The following is a 16,554-nucleotide window of genomic DNA, read 5'->3' on the forward strand; positions in this document are numbered from 1 at the left end:
CAGTTCTACCCGAAGATCGGTCTATGAGCTCTGAGCTCGCTCTGTAATGGGGAAGGCTGGCTGGGTGACCAACAGACGACCGTGGTGAATTTCACACCGAAGACGAAACAAAAACCAAGAAGAAAACGCACTTCTTCCAGTTGTCTTCTTCTTCTTCTTGTGATGTGTTACAATAAGATTAGCGTTTTAAACTGAAAATTTGAATGCTTATACAACAAAGTGTCCACACCTAACAAAATTTCCTTTAAACCTATAGAAAATATATTAGGAACGTCTCCCACACGTAAACAGTTAATAATCTTGGAATATTTTGGGATACGTATTATATGTACCAAGGAATATATATATATATATATATATATATATATATATATATATATATATATATATATATATATATATATATATATATATATATATATATATATATATATAAGTTAAATAGGGATAGCTTTTTTAGAAAACAAAGATGCATTAAAAAGTAAATGTAGAATAACAAGGTATGAAATATCAAAAGAAAAAATATTGCCAGAGATTATATAAATTCATCAAAAAGACGTGCCGTTGAAAAGACGCAAATATTGCCTCATCACAAGTAAGAAAAAAAAGGATATAATTGTTAATCCCATTTCTCACCAAATATTCAACCACAGGTAGAAAAACAAGAAGCAAAGAAAACATCTGAAAGTTTTATAAGGAGGTGACCCATAAACGACAAAAAAGTAGAACAGGCAACCAAGAGATTAAAAGAACAGCTGACCTGAAACATTAATTTTATTCTGGACACGTCCGAATGTTTGACGCAGGCACGTAAGATTCCAAGAAAAGTCGTAGCCCTGAAGAGCATCCTTTTATGCGTTGTGCACCAGAGTGTATGTGTGCGTTACGACAACACCATTGACCATCCTCTACTGTCATCAAGAGCGGCTGAGTTGGTGCATAACGAACTTGTCAGCACAAATTGCGTCCTACGGGTACCACAGGATGCTTCTAAATAAAGTGAGTTGCCATAGCTGTCTTGTGAGCTAGGCTAATTTTCCTCAAATTCAAATTTCATGTAAGAGGGTAACTCATCTTTCTTCTGATGTTGATAGCCCATTATTATCACATCTAGACTTAGGATTAGCATTTATTGCATATCTTATCCTGGGCACTGTCCCCAAGAAAGCGTCCCGCGCGCTCGCCTCGATTCCCGGCTCCCCCTTCACAGCTCCTCCACCCAGCTGATTTGACGTCACATAAAATGAGAAATATATGGTATATAATTTTGTTTTTCCGAAGGGGTTCCTTGAGACATGTCATGTATTTTAAGGGTCATGCAAGGGTAAAAAGGTTGAGAAATGCTGCCTTATTAGTTACCATACTCTCTCTCTCTCTCTCTCTCTCTCTCTCTCTCTCTCTCTCTCTCTCTCTCTCTCTCTCTCTCTCTCTCTCTGACCAATAGTGTGGCTTCATATATGTGACGTCAAATCAGCAGGGTGGAGGAACTTGGAATCGAGGCGAGCGTGTGGGATGCTTTCTCGGGGACAGTGCCTTATCCTGGTCCAAATCTTGATATTTTACCTAATCCAAATCACCATCCCTAACTCAACCCTCAATCTGAATCTCCAAACTCCCTGAATCTCCTCCACTAGATTGCCTAAAAGCAGGAAAGAGTCAGAGCTGGTATTAGTATCTGTCAAACCAAATAGTAATTGCATCTTATACAGTAATTAAATGCAATAAATCAAACTTGACACATTTTTACTACAACCTCTCAGCCACTTTGAAATCTTTGGATGATAGAAAACAATATGCAGATGTAAGTTATGCCTCACTCTTTGGTTATTATCATGATGTCCCCTGTAGGCACTGAGGCCGGTGCGGGCTGTTGGCTGGAGACCCGCCAGCAATCTTTCTCGGGAGAAAAAGGAGAAGGTTGCTGAGGGACCTTCTCTGGGTGACTTTATATCAGGCGAGGCAAGTACTGCTATGTGTTGTATCATCAGCCTGAGCACTGGAAGGTTTGAATGGTGTTAGAATAGAGCTGTTTTGTTAGTATAAAATTTCTTGCATTTGGTGTTAGAATAGAGCTGTGTTTTGTTAGTATAAAATTTCTTGCATTTTTCATACTCCTGCATATAATTCAGACCTTTCAGTAATAATCCAGATATTAAGATATAAATGCTAGCAAATATTAATTTCACAGGTTAAATGTCTAGGGAGGCGTGGAAGGGATGACTTGAGTAATAGATTTTCTTTTACAGTGAAAATGGAATGTAGAATGAATTGATTCACCAAATAGATTACCAAAAAATGCCTGGACAATAAGATATTTTCATCATCAGGTGACAAAGGACACCACCTGGGAAGACTACACTGGCAAACTGCGTAGGGAGGCTGGGGAGTCTGCACGGCTGCGTCTCCCACCCTGGCTCAAGAGGGAAATCCCTGTTGGCAAGAATTACAGCAAGGTAAGAGATTTGAAAGAAGGGCATTCCTTGACAGTGTACTCTGAAAATTAGCACACTGTGCATTGTCTTTTGTTACTAATGCATTGTCTATTCAGTGGCATTTCCTAATGGTCACCTTGGCAGGTAGATGACTCCACTTACTCATCTATGTATACTTTATTACATTCTTCACCTTTATTTTCACTAACTCTAGATCTGTCAATTCTCTTTTAAACTGATGAACTTTATTCACTAATTTTTTTTATCATAATTGCTATACTCTATTGCATAGTATGAAAATTGTTTTTATTAGCAAGAAAGATTTTGTAATTACATGTACAGTACAGATATTGCAGATAAAAGTCAGTCAACATGTAGAATTAGACTCAATAATATAGAGTGGAGTGAAATCTCAGTTACCAAATGGCTTCCTTTTTGAATAAATAAGTACTGAACTCGTAATTGCTTTGGTTTCTGTAAAATAATTTGGTTCTCAGATTTAGTTACTTATTTTTAATGCTTAAAGACAAAGCAAAAGTTGTTGTTTCTATAAATAGTTCCTTGATTTTTATGGATTTGGTGGAGAGACACAGTGGATAAGACAGTAATTGAATTTTTTATATAAAGTAAATGTGATCCCATTGAAGAGCCTCATAGAAAAAAATTTTAATTGCTCAGGAGTAATCCCCAGTCACTGTGACTTTCTTGATGACCCACACTGCCATCACTACTCAACAGTAAGATGTCTAAGTGTGATGTTTACCTTCAGTTTAGCAGCAAGTGGGTTACTCTTCTCTGTGCTACTCTAACTTTTCCCTAACTAGATCGGTCACAAACAGAATACCTGCATGTCTAAATAATATCCTCTATTAAGTTACTTGTCATTAAGTTAATTTGATAGTACATCCTTTTTTAGATTAATAATTTCTGACCTGGAGATGTTGTGGAGCGGCCATCTTGACTGCAGGAGTGTCTGTCACAAGCTGCTAAGATAGGGTAAACGGGTGTCTGGGAATGGTTTAATCAATTTTACGTTGAAAAATAGTTTGTTTCCTAACATTTTGGATTTTAACAGCAACATGCAAATTCCACTATATAGTAATGGACTTGATCAGGTTTTGATATGTGAATATTATTGGTATTGCAGCTCAAGGCAGATCTCCGAGGTCTCAACTTACATACTGTTTGTGAGGAGGCACGTTGTCCCAACATTGGGGAGTGCTGGGGTGGAAATGATGACACTGTGTCAACAGCCACAATCATGGTGAGTAAGAAGCCATGAGCTATATGTACATATTTGAGAGTTGCCATCACTGTATGTATTGTGAATGCTGTCCTGGTTGTGCTCTGTTGAGGCTTTTGTGTCACAGGAATTTGTTTTCAGAAGAGCCTTCCTTCTGCCCTTCTTGTTACTCTTGTGTGCTATGTCCAGCATAATGTTTGTAACAACAAGTAAATGTAGACATAGAGAGGAAGGTATTAATATGATTGGCGTGAACCTGTTCTCCCACAGCTGATGGGTGACACATGTACCAGAGGATGTCGTTTCTGTTCTGTTAAAACAGCACGTAAGCCACCCCCCCTGGACCCCAATGAGCCCTTGAATACTGCCACTGCCATTGCCAAGTGGGGACTGGACTATGTAGTGCTCACCTCTGTGGACAGAGATGGTAAGCACTCAGCAGCAGTAACAGTAATTTTGTCACTTTGGTGTTGTTCCTATGACTGAAGTATAAAGAAATTCATCTCCCTTCTGCAGAGAACATACAGATTCATGCCTTTGAAAAGTATCACTTCTAGGTAGGGCAGCACCGTGAAGGAGTAATGGCCAGACTGCATTAAGATTAATGCAACTTGTTTTATATTTCTCAGGTTATAATGTTCTATTGTGTTTCATAGATGTTCCTGATGGTGGTTCATCTCATTTTGCTGAGACAGTGAAGGAACTGAAGAGACAGTACGTAATCCTTGGCCAGTTTTCATTTGTTATTCTTCATGGATTTTAATTGTGCTTTGATAATTTAATGTGGTCCTTTTCCACAATTGTTCCTCCATGTATCATTATGCATGACTATGTCCTCCAGGAACTCTTCTATACTGGTGGAATGTTTAGTGCCTGACTTTGGTGGCAACAAGGAAAGTGTGGCCACCATTGCCTCTTCCGGCCTTGATGTTTTTGCTCACAATATTGAGACAGTGGAGTCCCTCACCCCCCGAGTTCGTGACCCTCGTGCCAGATACAGGTGAGAGGTGACCCATGGCACATGTAAATGTTTGCCTTTCATGTGGTATATTAACTCTCATTACAAATCCACAGCTTTGTTTTAATTCCCAGTTCAGCAGACGACTCAGAATCTACTAGATGTTTTACCCTCCTCCTTCCCTTCATACAACAGCATATTTGTCTTTTTTAGCTGTATATGATGGATTTAATTTAGTATCCATTGAAATTTTAATAGAACTGAAACATTAAATGAGTAACTTTGAAAATAGAACCCAATCATTTCCATCTCATGTTGGATGGAATATTGTAATAATTTTATAATAAAGTCATTGTCATATGTAATATGAATATCCTTGACAGGCAATCACTGAAGGTTCTGGAGGATGCCAAAGCAGTGAAAGAGAATCTAGTGACCAAGTCATCCATCATGCTTGGCCTTGGGGAGACAGATGAAGAGGTGCTGCAGACCATGAAGGGTAAGTACTGTACCTACAATATGTACAGGACAAGTGCACAAAGTTAGCCAGTCCCACTGGAAGTTGACTGTTATTCTGTGATTATTACCATGTAACTGAAGATCACAATCATATTGTTATCAGAGTGATCAATTGAAAGTGTATCATGGAGCACCAGGGACTGGCTTGAGTCTTTACAAGTGTCGCCACGGAACACCTGACTTCCGATCTTTCTAAAATTTCCGATTGGGGCAGAGAAAATCTAGTAGTTTTCAATGCCTCAAAAACTCAATTCCTCCATCTATCAACTCGACACAACCTTCCAGACAACTATCCCCTCTTCTTCAATGACACTCAACTGTCTTCCTCTTCCACAATGAATATCCTCGGTCTGTCCTTTGCTCATAATCTTAACTGGAAACTTCACATCTCATCTCTTGCTAAAACAGCTTCTATGAAGTTAGGTGTTCTGAGGCGTCTCCGCCAGTTTTTCTCGCCCTCCAACTGCTTACTCTGTATAAGGGCCTTATCCGTCCCTGTATGGAGTACTCTTCGCATGTTTGGGGGTTCCAGTCACACAGCTTTGCTTGATAGGGTGGAATCGAAAGCTCTTCGTCTCATCAACTCCCTCCTCTGACTAACTGTCTTCAGTCTCTTTCTCACCGCCGAAATGTTGCATCCCTTTCTATATTTTATCGCTATTTTCATGGTAACTGTTCTACTGATCTTGCTAACTGCATGCCTCCCCTCCTCCTGCGGCCACGCTGCACAAGGCTTTCTTCTTCCTCTCATCCCTATTCTGTCCAACTCTCTAATGCAAGAGTTAACCAGTACGCTCAATCATTCATCCCTTTCACTGGTAAACTCTGGAACTCCCTCCCTGCATCTGTATTTCCAAATTCCTACAACTTGTCTTCTTTTAAGAGGGAGGTATCGAGGCATTTGCTCCCCTAATTCTGGCTGATGGTTTTGGCACTTTTTCTACTCTTTGGAGAGCCAGCGCTCAAGTGGGCTTTTTTCTAACTTTCTTTTTTTTTGCCCTTGGCTGGCCCTCTTCCCTACGTAAAAAAAAAAAAAAAAAAAAAAAATGTGAAACACTGTTTGTACCGTTATTAACATGAAACATGGGCTGACTATCCGACTCCTTATTTTACCCATAATCTTAGGATTAGATATAATTTACTCAGATGCTCTTTCCTAGGAATTCCCTCGGCAGGAGATGGCCATGATAAGAGTCTTCAGTGCCCGTTTGGTATTTCTGATATAACTAGTTTAGTGTATGTTATTCATGAATGATTTTCTTCACATTGAGGGAGTTGAAGACCACAGACTTGTAGTAGAATTTTAAGTAAACCACAAAGTACCTTGTTTCTTCAAACATGCTTCCTCCCCACAGACCTCCGCAGTGCCGGTGTGGATTGCCTGACACTCGGACAGTACATGCAGCCCACCAAGAGGCACCTACGAGTGGCCGAGTATGTCACTCCTGGCAAGTTCCAAGAGTGGCAGGAGATTGGAGAAAGTCTGGGATTTGCTTACACTGCTAGTGGTCCTCTAGTGCGCTCCTCCTATAGGGCTGGTGAGCTGTTCCTGAAGAGTCTGCTGCAGGAGAGGAAGCAGAAGGAGACATAGGCAAGTGTGCATTGCCATCTTGGAAATTTTGAATTAGAGTGATTCCTTGGTTGAGTGTTGATAATTTTTTAAGTCTTCACAGTTTCCATATCTATTCATTATTTTTATTACCTTGAGTTAGTTATAAAACATTAAGACCAATGTGTACTTATTAGAATTATTAGTAATTGGTATATGTAAATAATACTTCAGACCTGTGTCCATATATATATATATATATATATATATATATATATATATATATATATATATATATATATATATATATATATATATATATATATATATATATATATATATATATATATATATATATATATATATATATATATATATATATATATATATATATATATATATATATATATATATATATATATATATATATATATATCCTGTATATTGATTGCCATAGGAATGGTGCAAGAGGTGGTTCCTGCTCTCCATGACGGACACTGTACAGAGCTATGTAATAAGTTGTGTACATAGTGAAATTTTATGTAGAATTTGTGTTACATTAGAGTTTATGCATCACAATTACAGCTTTGTAAATTTATAAATGAAATATCCTTGCTGATAGTTCAAGTGTGCTATCAATACTTCTAACTTTTCTTCCCTCTCTATGATTACTCATACATTCTGCTTTTTCTCTTTTAAGTGCCATGTTTTGGAAGTAGACTCTTCACTATCTACTATCTGCATATCAGGCCGGCATTTCCATTAAAGGAGGGGAGCCGAGACCGAGTCATATCCATAAAAAAATTGTTTTTTTTTTTATTCATTTTTCTTCCTACTGAGGAGCTGATTTAGTGGCCATGTGGCAGGAACAAAAGGTGTCATCCAGCAAAAGGATTCGGTGTCTGAGCTGAGCAGGCTACAGGTTGTGTTGTGGCATTCTAGTCATAGAGAGAAATGATGAATCAGCTGTGAATTGCTCCAGAGTTCATATAGTGCTTGCTCATGATGCAGATGAGAATTTATTGACTTCTCAGTACAATCTTAGGATCATATGGTATTTTGTTTTCTCTTGTGAAATGTATGCCATCATAGATTATAAAGCCTATAGAAAGACTAAATTGTACTGACCCATAGGGCGAGGCGGATAATCTGTGCAACATTGCCATATCTCATTACTTCAGAGAAAATGGAGTAACTGTTCTTTATTCAATGTAATGCATGACTTTGCTAAAAAAAAAAAAGGGGGAGAGGGGGGGGACAAGACATGAAGATGCCATAGTTAAATTAGATACAGTAAAGGTGTTGGTTATAAAAGTGAAAGAAAATTACTGGTAATTTACCTAATACGTATTTACTATTATGTCCTCTTGAGATACCTAGTGTAATATAATGAGTGGGGAAAAGAAACATAAGATGAGACAATTTTATTTCGGTTATTGCCCCAAGATGACTTGTGGAAGTCATTGAAGTTTGTTATTGTTGCAGAGTGGTTCTTTTCCGGAGAAATAAACACAGGCCGACAGGGTTGAGGTGCTGTGGTACATATTGTGTTTGCGCTGGAACAAATCCTCTTCAGTGTGGCTTCGATATACCAGCTCCATCTGCTGTCCTTTTCCTCGCTTGATTTGTGGGTAAAAGTGGTCCTCAATTTGCTTTTTCTTTTTAAGAAGTATCTATTAATTCTGGAGATGAATTCCTTGGTTTGGCTGTACAACACACAGAAAAATGGGGAAGCATCAGTGTGTCCTTCCATTGTGGCAACCAGATGAGAAGTGAGTTGATTTGCACTTGCGTGGTGACCTGACTGCCCACCTTCCCCCCAGGGAAAATCCTACCTTGAGTGGCAATGTCGCCCAACCTGATATGCCACATTGTCCTACGTGTACATGAAATACCTTCATTTGACTTGGTATAAAACACTTATTTGTATCATCTACTATTTTATGATATAGTCAGAATATGCTTAGAATGTGTTTTGTTGATTATACAGGCAACCCCCGCTTAACGAAGGTTCACACAAGAAATTTCGCTACAATGAAGGTTTCCTTTTACTACCATCTGCTCGTTTAATGAACACCAAACTTGCTTTAACGAAATTTTATCCAGGTAATTTTTTACAAGTTTGAAAGCCCCGCTGTATCATGCAAGCCGACAGGCTTTTGAATACACCAGCGCCTCTCGTGAACAAAACGCACACCACTCACTCCCCTAGTTCAAAATAATAACAGCATCAGCAGTAGCTCGTCTTCCCTCGCTCTACATGCCACCAAAGTGCCCTGGAATGTCACCTAGCATTGCTAAGAAGACCAGGAAGTCTCTTATTCTCAAAGTGAAGCTGGATATTACTCACAGACACGAGAGAGGAGAGGAAACTAATAGCATTGCTTCCCACCATGGCTTGACTCCATCTACTGTCTACCATTTTCAAGTCAGCAGACTCTATTAAGAAGGCTGATGAGATCATATCTTCCTTGCAAGCTAAAAGAACCACCTGAACTCGTGACTCTGCAATGGATAAAATGGAAAGCCTTGTGGAAATGTGGTACATGAGTTTTGTATGCAGTACAATGATGTGCCCTCTGTTTACATAAGACAGGTTGCCAGCTAGCATATTTCCTGCTTCACTCTCCTTCTTCATAAATTTAAGGTCATCAACATTATAAAGTTACTTACATACATACATTAATGTACATTATAATGATTTAGTCTTAAATTAAACTGCTTAAATGTTTAACTTCATAATTTTTACTTTCATTAAACCTTTTACTGTACTATGATGCACTCTCGCTTTGTTTACTCTCAATGGAAGCTCAAGTCGGGTTAAACTTGTTATAATTGGTTCGCTTAACAAAAATTTGCTTAACGAAGGGTTTGTTAGGAACGTAACCCCTTCGTTAAGCGGGGGTTGTCTGTACTAAGATTAAAGAACCCTGAGTAATATAAGCTAAATGTTTTAGTTGGAAATCTGGCAGAATGGTAAACAACACCCTACAGGTCAGTACAATTTAGTTTTACTATAGCTAAAGTGATTTTAAGGGTGTACATGTCTGAAAACATTCAGGAATTACCTATGTGATCATATATATGATATACTGAAATTATATATGTATGATTATTTTACTGTTTTCAGATACTTCATGGAATTGCACAATTTTAATCTTGTTATTAAAGAATATTGAGTTTAATCAATAAACTGTGATGCTTTGTATGAGCCACTTTGTATGGGATTGCTGGCCTGGTATGTAGGTAGAGGAGTGTAAATATGTATTTTTTGTTGTGCCTAATAATCAAATGTATATTTTCTTCCTATAAAAAGTAATTTTCTTTGAAAATACCTTAAAAAATTCCTACATTTGCTGTAGCAACAATGGGTTGAGGGAAAATTATCCTAATTCTACTAAAAAAAAAACAGCAATCCTTCATAAGAATCACCACTTACCCAATTACATATATTGCCAATGCCATAACATTACTGTTATGTACAAAAAGTACAGATGAACTGCATAAACAAAATTCAGAACTGATGTTATGCTCTCATCATCTCTACTTGCTGCCTTGCTAACAAACTCTGGCAGGTGACGAATGTAAGCCAGGCTTGAGGATGAGTACTGCTTGTGTCAAAATGTCATGGATTCCATTTGAATACAAATTTGTACTTACTAATAAGCAACCTAGCATGGGTAAATGGATGTATTAAAATAAATAAACATCTCTTCATTGTAGGAATACTTACATTATAATAGAGAAGAGATTTGTAAGTACTATCCTTTTAAATTATCTTTTGACAGTGATGAACTGTAGTAACTTTGTCGGGGTATGATATTTCAATATTTTCTTTAGTATAAAAGTACTCTGGTTGTCTCTCTTACATAAATGCTGGCAAATTTCTCATTTCATTAGCTGATCTTCATGAGACTTCCCACCTTCACAACAGCCACTGCAGCCAAACACATGAAGGGATAATAGGACAACATCCATTTTAAAATAAGTAAAATATATTAACTAAAAACAGACACTGATTTGATAAGAACTCCAGAGATTAGCATCCAAATAATGACATAAATGTAAGACTCATTATTTTTTTGGGAGTATTACTGTAAGCAACCAACAAAAAACAAAGTTCTGAGGAACTGAAAGTAGGGAATAATAACTGAAATTCATAGAAATTACTCATGGCCCCTGAGGAAGTGTTTGACATGATGAACATGATATGAATAGAGGAATGTAATGAAAGTCTGAAGAGTAACAAAGGTAAGGAAAAATACCAGGGGATCATGGGAGGTAGAAAAGCACACCTAAAACTTGAACTAAGTCAACCAGAAAATAATGTTGGTTGTGGATGTACGACACTTGCTTTGATAATATCCACAGCAAGAGTAGAAGAGATCAAACATATTGAGAATCATTGGATTGGCACTTAAGATGGCTTGATAAAAGAAAAGGCAAAGAGAATGTGTCATGTACAATAGTTGAGCTGAAAAAAAGTTATTAGATAGACAAATAGAAAGAAACATTGTAATTATACAAATTGAGATAATGTAAATAAAAAGCATATTGGAAAATTAAAAATAGTTTGTGGACTGTAATCAGAGACAAAGAAATTTTAAGAATGAAAAATTTTGTGTACTAGAAGAATATGTATGCATTTTATCCAGATGAATGACTAAGAGAGGAACAGAAAGATACTTACAAGAGAATATGCCACTGAAAATAAGGGCAGCAGAGTAGGTAGTGTAGTCAGGTCATAGAGTCAATAATTGTGTGAACAAAGAAAGGAGAATCAAGAGGAAGAGAATATCGATGGACTGGAATGGAAGCGCTTGAATGGTGTGTGGTGGTCGGAGTGGCCTGAGACATTCAAACTACTGCATTTATTCACACCTAAATTAGCCCAAGTCTGGATTTCCACTCCTACCTAACACAAGAAAGAGATGACAAATGCTTACTGGTTATTATTTATATCACAAGATAAGTTACCTGTATTACCTAGTCAAATGAAATAATGTTGACATTTTTGGAGTTTATTTGATTTTAGAGAGGATTAGAGGCAGGAAAAGAATTAAGAGGAAGTGATGATAGATTAGTGCCTGTAATACTGTACCCCACTAAAAGGTTATTTGTATTTTCCAGTCCAATACTAATTATCAAAATATGATAAGAGGAAATTAACCCATAGAACAGTTATGTTAAATGCCTTAATAACATAGTATTTAAAACTAAAAATAATGAAAACTGATAAATAAAATAAATCTACAAATAAGTAATTAACCAACCCCATACTGTAAATTTATTGAAGGATTTTAAAAGAATATATATAAATAATATATATATATATATATATATATATATATATATATATATATATATATATATATATATATATATATATATATATATATATATATATATATATAAAAGAATTAGTAGTGTATTATTATGAACACAGACTTGAGTGACGGGGAAAGGGTTTGTTGCACCATTAAATATAAAAAACATGAAAGCCCCATTAGTAATAATCTAACAAAAAATTAAACTGAGATATTTAAGATATTTTCAAGATATTTATAGAAAGCAGAAACCATGAGACAGTATGTTAAATATAAAACCCTTAGAAACCTCACCTTTGCTCTGACCACCACAGACCAAATCATATTTCAATACCGAGGAAACAACTGATTCCTAATGTATGAAAATATAGTACATTTTATTTATACAAGTTGACTTACATAAATATGGCTAAGACTATTGTATTCTTAATGTACTGATGTCACGTTCATTTTTTTTCCTAACATCTCCTGCCCATCAGAAAAAGTCACCAGCATTACCTTTCCCTCAATGGCACTCCAAGTGAATCACAAAAACTGGTTTTCAACACCTTTTGTGACTCAAAATTCTCAAAAGTCAAAATATTACACAATTTATTAATCAAAATTCATGTCAAAAACACTATGCCATTTTCTTTGTTGCACAAAAAAAAAAAAAAAAAAAAAAAAAAAAAAGAATAAATAAAAATTTAAAAAATTACACCATTTACTATTCATTCCTAACTAAAGCACTATTACAAGTCTAGAGATTATGTTTCTCAATCACGATGAGATCAAACAAGTTAATAGTTGTCATGGATAAAATAGATAATGAAAAATTGCTGAGAGGATCAAATCTGGGAAGTAAAGATAAACACTTGGTAATTATTCAAAGTTCAGCAGCATATCACCTTAAGGGAAGAATGATAAGCCTCTCTGTCACCCATACACAGCTGCAGTCTCTGATAAGTTTCTCTCTATCACCCGTACTCAGCTGCACTCTGTTAAGCTTCCTTAAGCTTCTGTCACCCATACAGAGCTGCAGCCTCTGATAAGCCTCTCTGTCACCTATACACAGCTGCAGCCTCTGATAAGCCTCTCCATGACCTGTACACAGCTGCAGCCTTTAATAAACCTCTCTGTCACCCATACACTGCTGCAGCCTCTAATAAACCTCTCTGCCATCTGTACACAGCTCAAAAAGGGCAGCTGGTCTATGATAAGCCTCTTATCACCCATACAGACACAGCACAATGATAAATCTCTTCCTTGACACTCTCACACAAACCACAAAGGAAAGCTCCATCCCTTACATAACCTCTTCCTTTACCAACACACCCAAACTCTTTCATAAAACCTTTCCCTCTACCCACACACAGGCAACAAGGGAAAGCTGCAGCCACTGATAAGCCTCTCCCTCCACCAATACACAGCTACCACTTCTCCTTTACCCAAAATACTGATTCTGAACAGAATCATATCTCCATTAATAGAGTAATTCATTGAGTGCATAAAGCCTGCAGTACCTCATGCTGGATCAATGATATAGAAGTTGGAAACAAGAGTATCATTCCCTTGTCTTTTCATTATGTAAAGGCTCTTCAAGAGTACCTTCTAATGCTTTTGTTTTACTGGTGTTGATTATATTGCACATCAAAGGAATATTGTATTGCCGTCAAAGGAATATAGATATGATTGTTTAATTATGAACTTGCATGTAGCTAATGCTGTAAAATAGACTTAGATTTCTAAAATTCTGAGAACCTGATTTGTCTATGAGTTATTGTACTACAGATCTTGTTGTCATATGACACTTCCTGTACTGGCTGGTGGCTAACTGTTTGATAACCAGACTTGTGAAGCATGTTTATGCATAACATTGAAATTAGATGAATGCACTTATTATCATTCTTCCCCCAAATTTGATATAATTCCTTTTTAAAATTCTTAAATTGATTTTGAAAAATGTTTTTGATAAAACACAGCAACTACCATAACTTTTGAAAAATACAAAAAAACTGAGATTCTAACCTTTAAAAAAAAAAAAAAAAAATATATATATATATATATATATATATATATATATATATATATATATATATATATATATATATATATATATATATATATATATATATATATATATATATATATAACTTAAACTACCTGACTAATAAATCCCTGTGCAGATCCAACCTTCTCTTTGAAAGCACTTACACACAACACAACTCAATAGTGAACCTCACACTCAAAATATACAATTCTAGTCAAGTGCCAAGCAACTCAGCATGTCACTCAGCAATGCAAGTCTGTCACCAGATTAACTGTCCAAGAGGAGTAAGCAAACCTCATCCTTCGCCTGCGCAGGATGAGGAGGGAGGAAAGGAAAGGAAGGGATGTGGTCAAGTAAGGATATAAAAGGCTTGTTGTGTATGAGAAAGGCAGAAAGGGTGTTGTTGTAGCAAAGATTCTGTGCGTATCTTGTTCTCTGAAGACCACTGAAAACAGATAAAGTGTTCTTCGCTGAAATGAGCATTCACTCACTTGTACAATGAATGAAAACAGCAAAGCCCTCAGTGCATTGAAAGTGACAACTTGACAAGTATTCAAGTTTAAGTTTCATTATAATTCTGTTCTTCTATGGAGAGCACAATTGTCACTGAGAAGTAGGTATTCTGTGTGTGTGTGTGTGTGTGTGTAATTCACTGTTTGATCTGCTGCAGTCTCTGACGAGACAGCCAGATGTTACCCTACGGAACGAGCTCAGACCTCATTATTTCTGATCTTCGGATAGGCCTGAGACCAGGCACACACCACACACCGGGACAACAAGGTCACAACTCCTCGATTTACATCCCGTACCTACTCACTGCTAGGTGAACAGGGGCTACACATGAAAGGAGACACACCCAAATATCTCCACCCGACCGGGGAATCGAACCCCGGTCCTCTGGCTTGTGAAGTCAGCGCTCTAACCACTGAACTACCGGGCCGTGTGTGTGTGTGTGTGTGTGTGTGTGTGTGTGTGTGTGTGTGTGTGTGTGTGTGTGTGTGTGTGTGTGTGTGTGTGTGTGTGTGTGTGTGTGTGTGTGTGTGTGTAATTCACTATTTGATCTGCTGCAGTCTCTGACGAGACAGCCAGATGTTACCCTACGGAACGAGCTCAGAGCTCATTATTTCCGATCTTGGGATAGGCCTGAGACCAGGCACACACCACACACCAGGACAACAAGGTCACAACTCCTCGATTTACATCCCGTACCTACTCACTGCTAGGTGAACAGGGCTACGTGAGGAGACACACCCAAATATCTCCACCCGGCCGGGGAATCGAACCCCGGTCATCTGGCTTGTGAAGCCAGCGCTCTAACCACTGAGCTACCAGGCGTGTGTGTATATGTGTGTGTGTGTGTGTGTGTGTGTGTGTGTCTATTTATCTAGTTTACATAGTTGTACAGTATTGTACAAGTTTCAAGCAGGGCTCATAGTCCTGTCTCCATTTATCCAATTTTTCCTTAAAGTTATGCACATTATGAGCTGTAACAACATTATTCAATGCATTCCACTTCTCCACCATTCTGTGTGGAAAACTGTATTTTCCAATATCCTTCACACACTGCCTCATCCTGATCTTCTTTATATGACCTCTTGTCCTTCTATCTTCTTCTGTCACCAGCATCAGGTCTTCCTTGTCTATCTTTTCAATGCCAATGACTTATCTTGTACATTGTTATAAGGTCTCCTTGTTCAGTTATATCTCATAAGGTTGGTAGTCCCATTTCCTTCAACCGTTCTTCATATGTTAGGTTCTTTAGTTCAAGCACCATCTTTGTAGCAATCTTCTGTATCTGTTCCAATCTTCTTATATCTTTTCTAGAGCTCGGAGACCACACCACTGCTGCAAATTGCAGCTTTGGATGTATCATGATTGTGATGATTTTTTTCATCATATCTTTGTCCATGAATTGAAATGTCACTCTTAAATTAGTCAACATTTTATATGATAATCAAAATATCTTGTGTGTGTGTGTGTGTGTGTGTGTGTGTGTGTGTGTGTGTGTGTGTGTGTGTGTGTGTGTGTGTGTGTGTGTGTGTGTGTGTGTGTGTGTGTGTGTGTGTGTGTACTTTGTCTTTCATTTCTCTAGTTTTTCATAATTGTTTATGAAGTTTATTAAGGTAAAACCACCTCTTTCCTCACACTATTGCATGGGTGAAATGAGAAGTAAATTCACACTACAGTCTGAACATCCCACCTGTGACTATACACATTCTATTTTCTATAACTTACTGTTCTTTGATATAACCATCATTACCATCAAAGTGAATCTTTCCTTCTGAGTTTTACAGGAAGGATTTCCCATTCATGAACAATGAATAAAAATGTACAAGTAATGCTGTGGGTTAGAATATGGCCCCAGCTCACCCAAATTTTGTTTATAATTTCATGCACTGGGGCTTTACTGTGTGAGAGAAGCTCAAAAATATTCATGGAAGATCATTTGAGATTTGCTCTCAAGCAAAATAGTTACCTATCTCCTATAGATAGTTCC

General features: G+C 37.2%; 1 protein-coding gene across 2 annotated transcripts; it reads left to right on the forward strand.

Moving 5' to 3' along the window:
• Positions 1 to 575: 575 nt before the first annotated feature.
• On the forward strand, positions 576 to 8,810 carry LOC123508447 (lipoyl synthase, mitochondrial-like). Of its 2 annotated transcripts, none has more exons than XM_045262193.1 (10): positions 576 to 999; positions 1,849 to 1,959; positions 2,328 to 2,453; positions 3,580 to 3,696; positions 3,946 to 4,102; positions 4,332 to 4,389; positions 4,517 to 4,675; positions 5,017 to 5,132; positions 6,508 to 6,743; positions 8,187 to 8,810. In XM_045262193.1, the coding sequence occupies exons 1-9, from the start codon at positions 985 to 987 to the stop codon at positions 6,741 to 6,743; spliced, it is 1,095 nt and encodes a 364-aa protein (XP_045118128.1). In that variant the 5' UTR covers positions 576 to 984; the 3' UTR covers positions 8,187 to 8,810. The 2 variants fall into 2 exon arrangements, with proteins under 2 accessions (XP_045118128.1, XP_045118127.1); XM_045262192.1 differs by lacking the exon at positions 8,187 to 8,810 and adding an exon at positions 7,158 to 7,929.
• Positions 8,811 to 16,554: the final 7,744 nt, after the last annotated feature.

This window comes from Portunus trituberculatus, chromosome 24, assembly GCF_017591435.1.
Source record: "Portunus trituberculatus isolate SZX2019 chromosome 24, ASM1759143v1, whole genome shotgun sequence".
NCBI classification, from domain to species: domain Eukaryota; kingdom Metazoa; phylum Arthropoda; class Malacostraca; order Decapoda; family Portunidae; genus Portunus; species Portunus trituberculatus.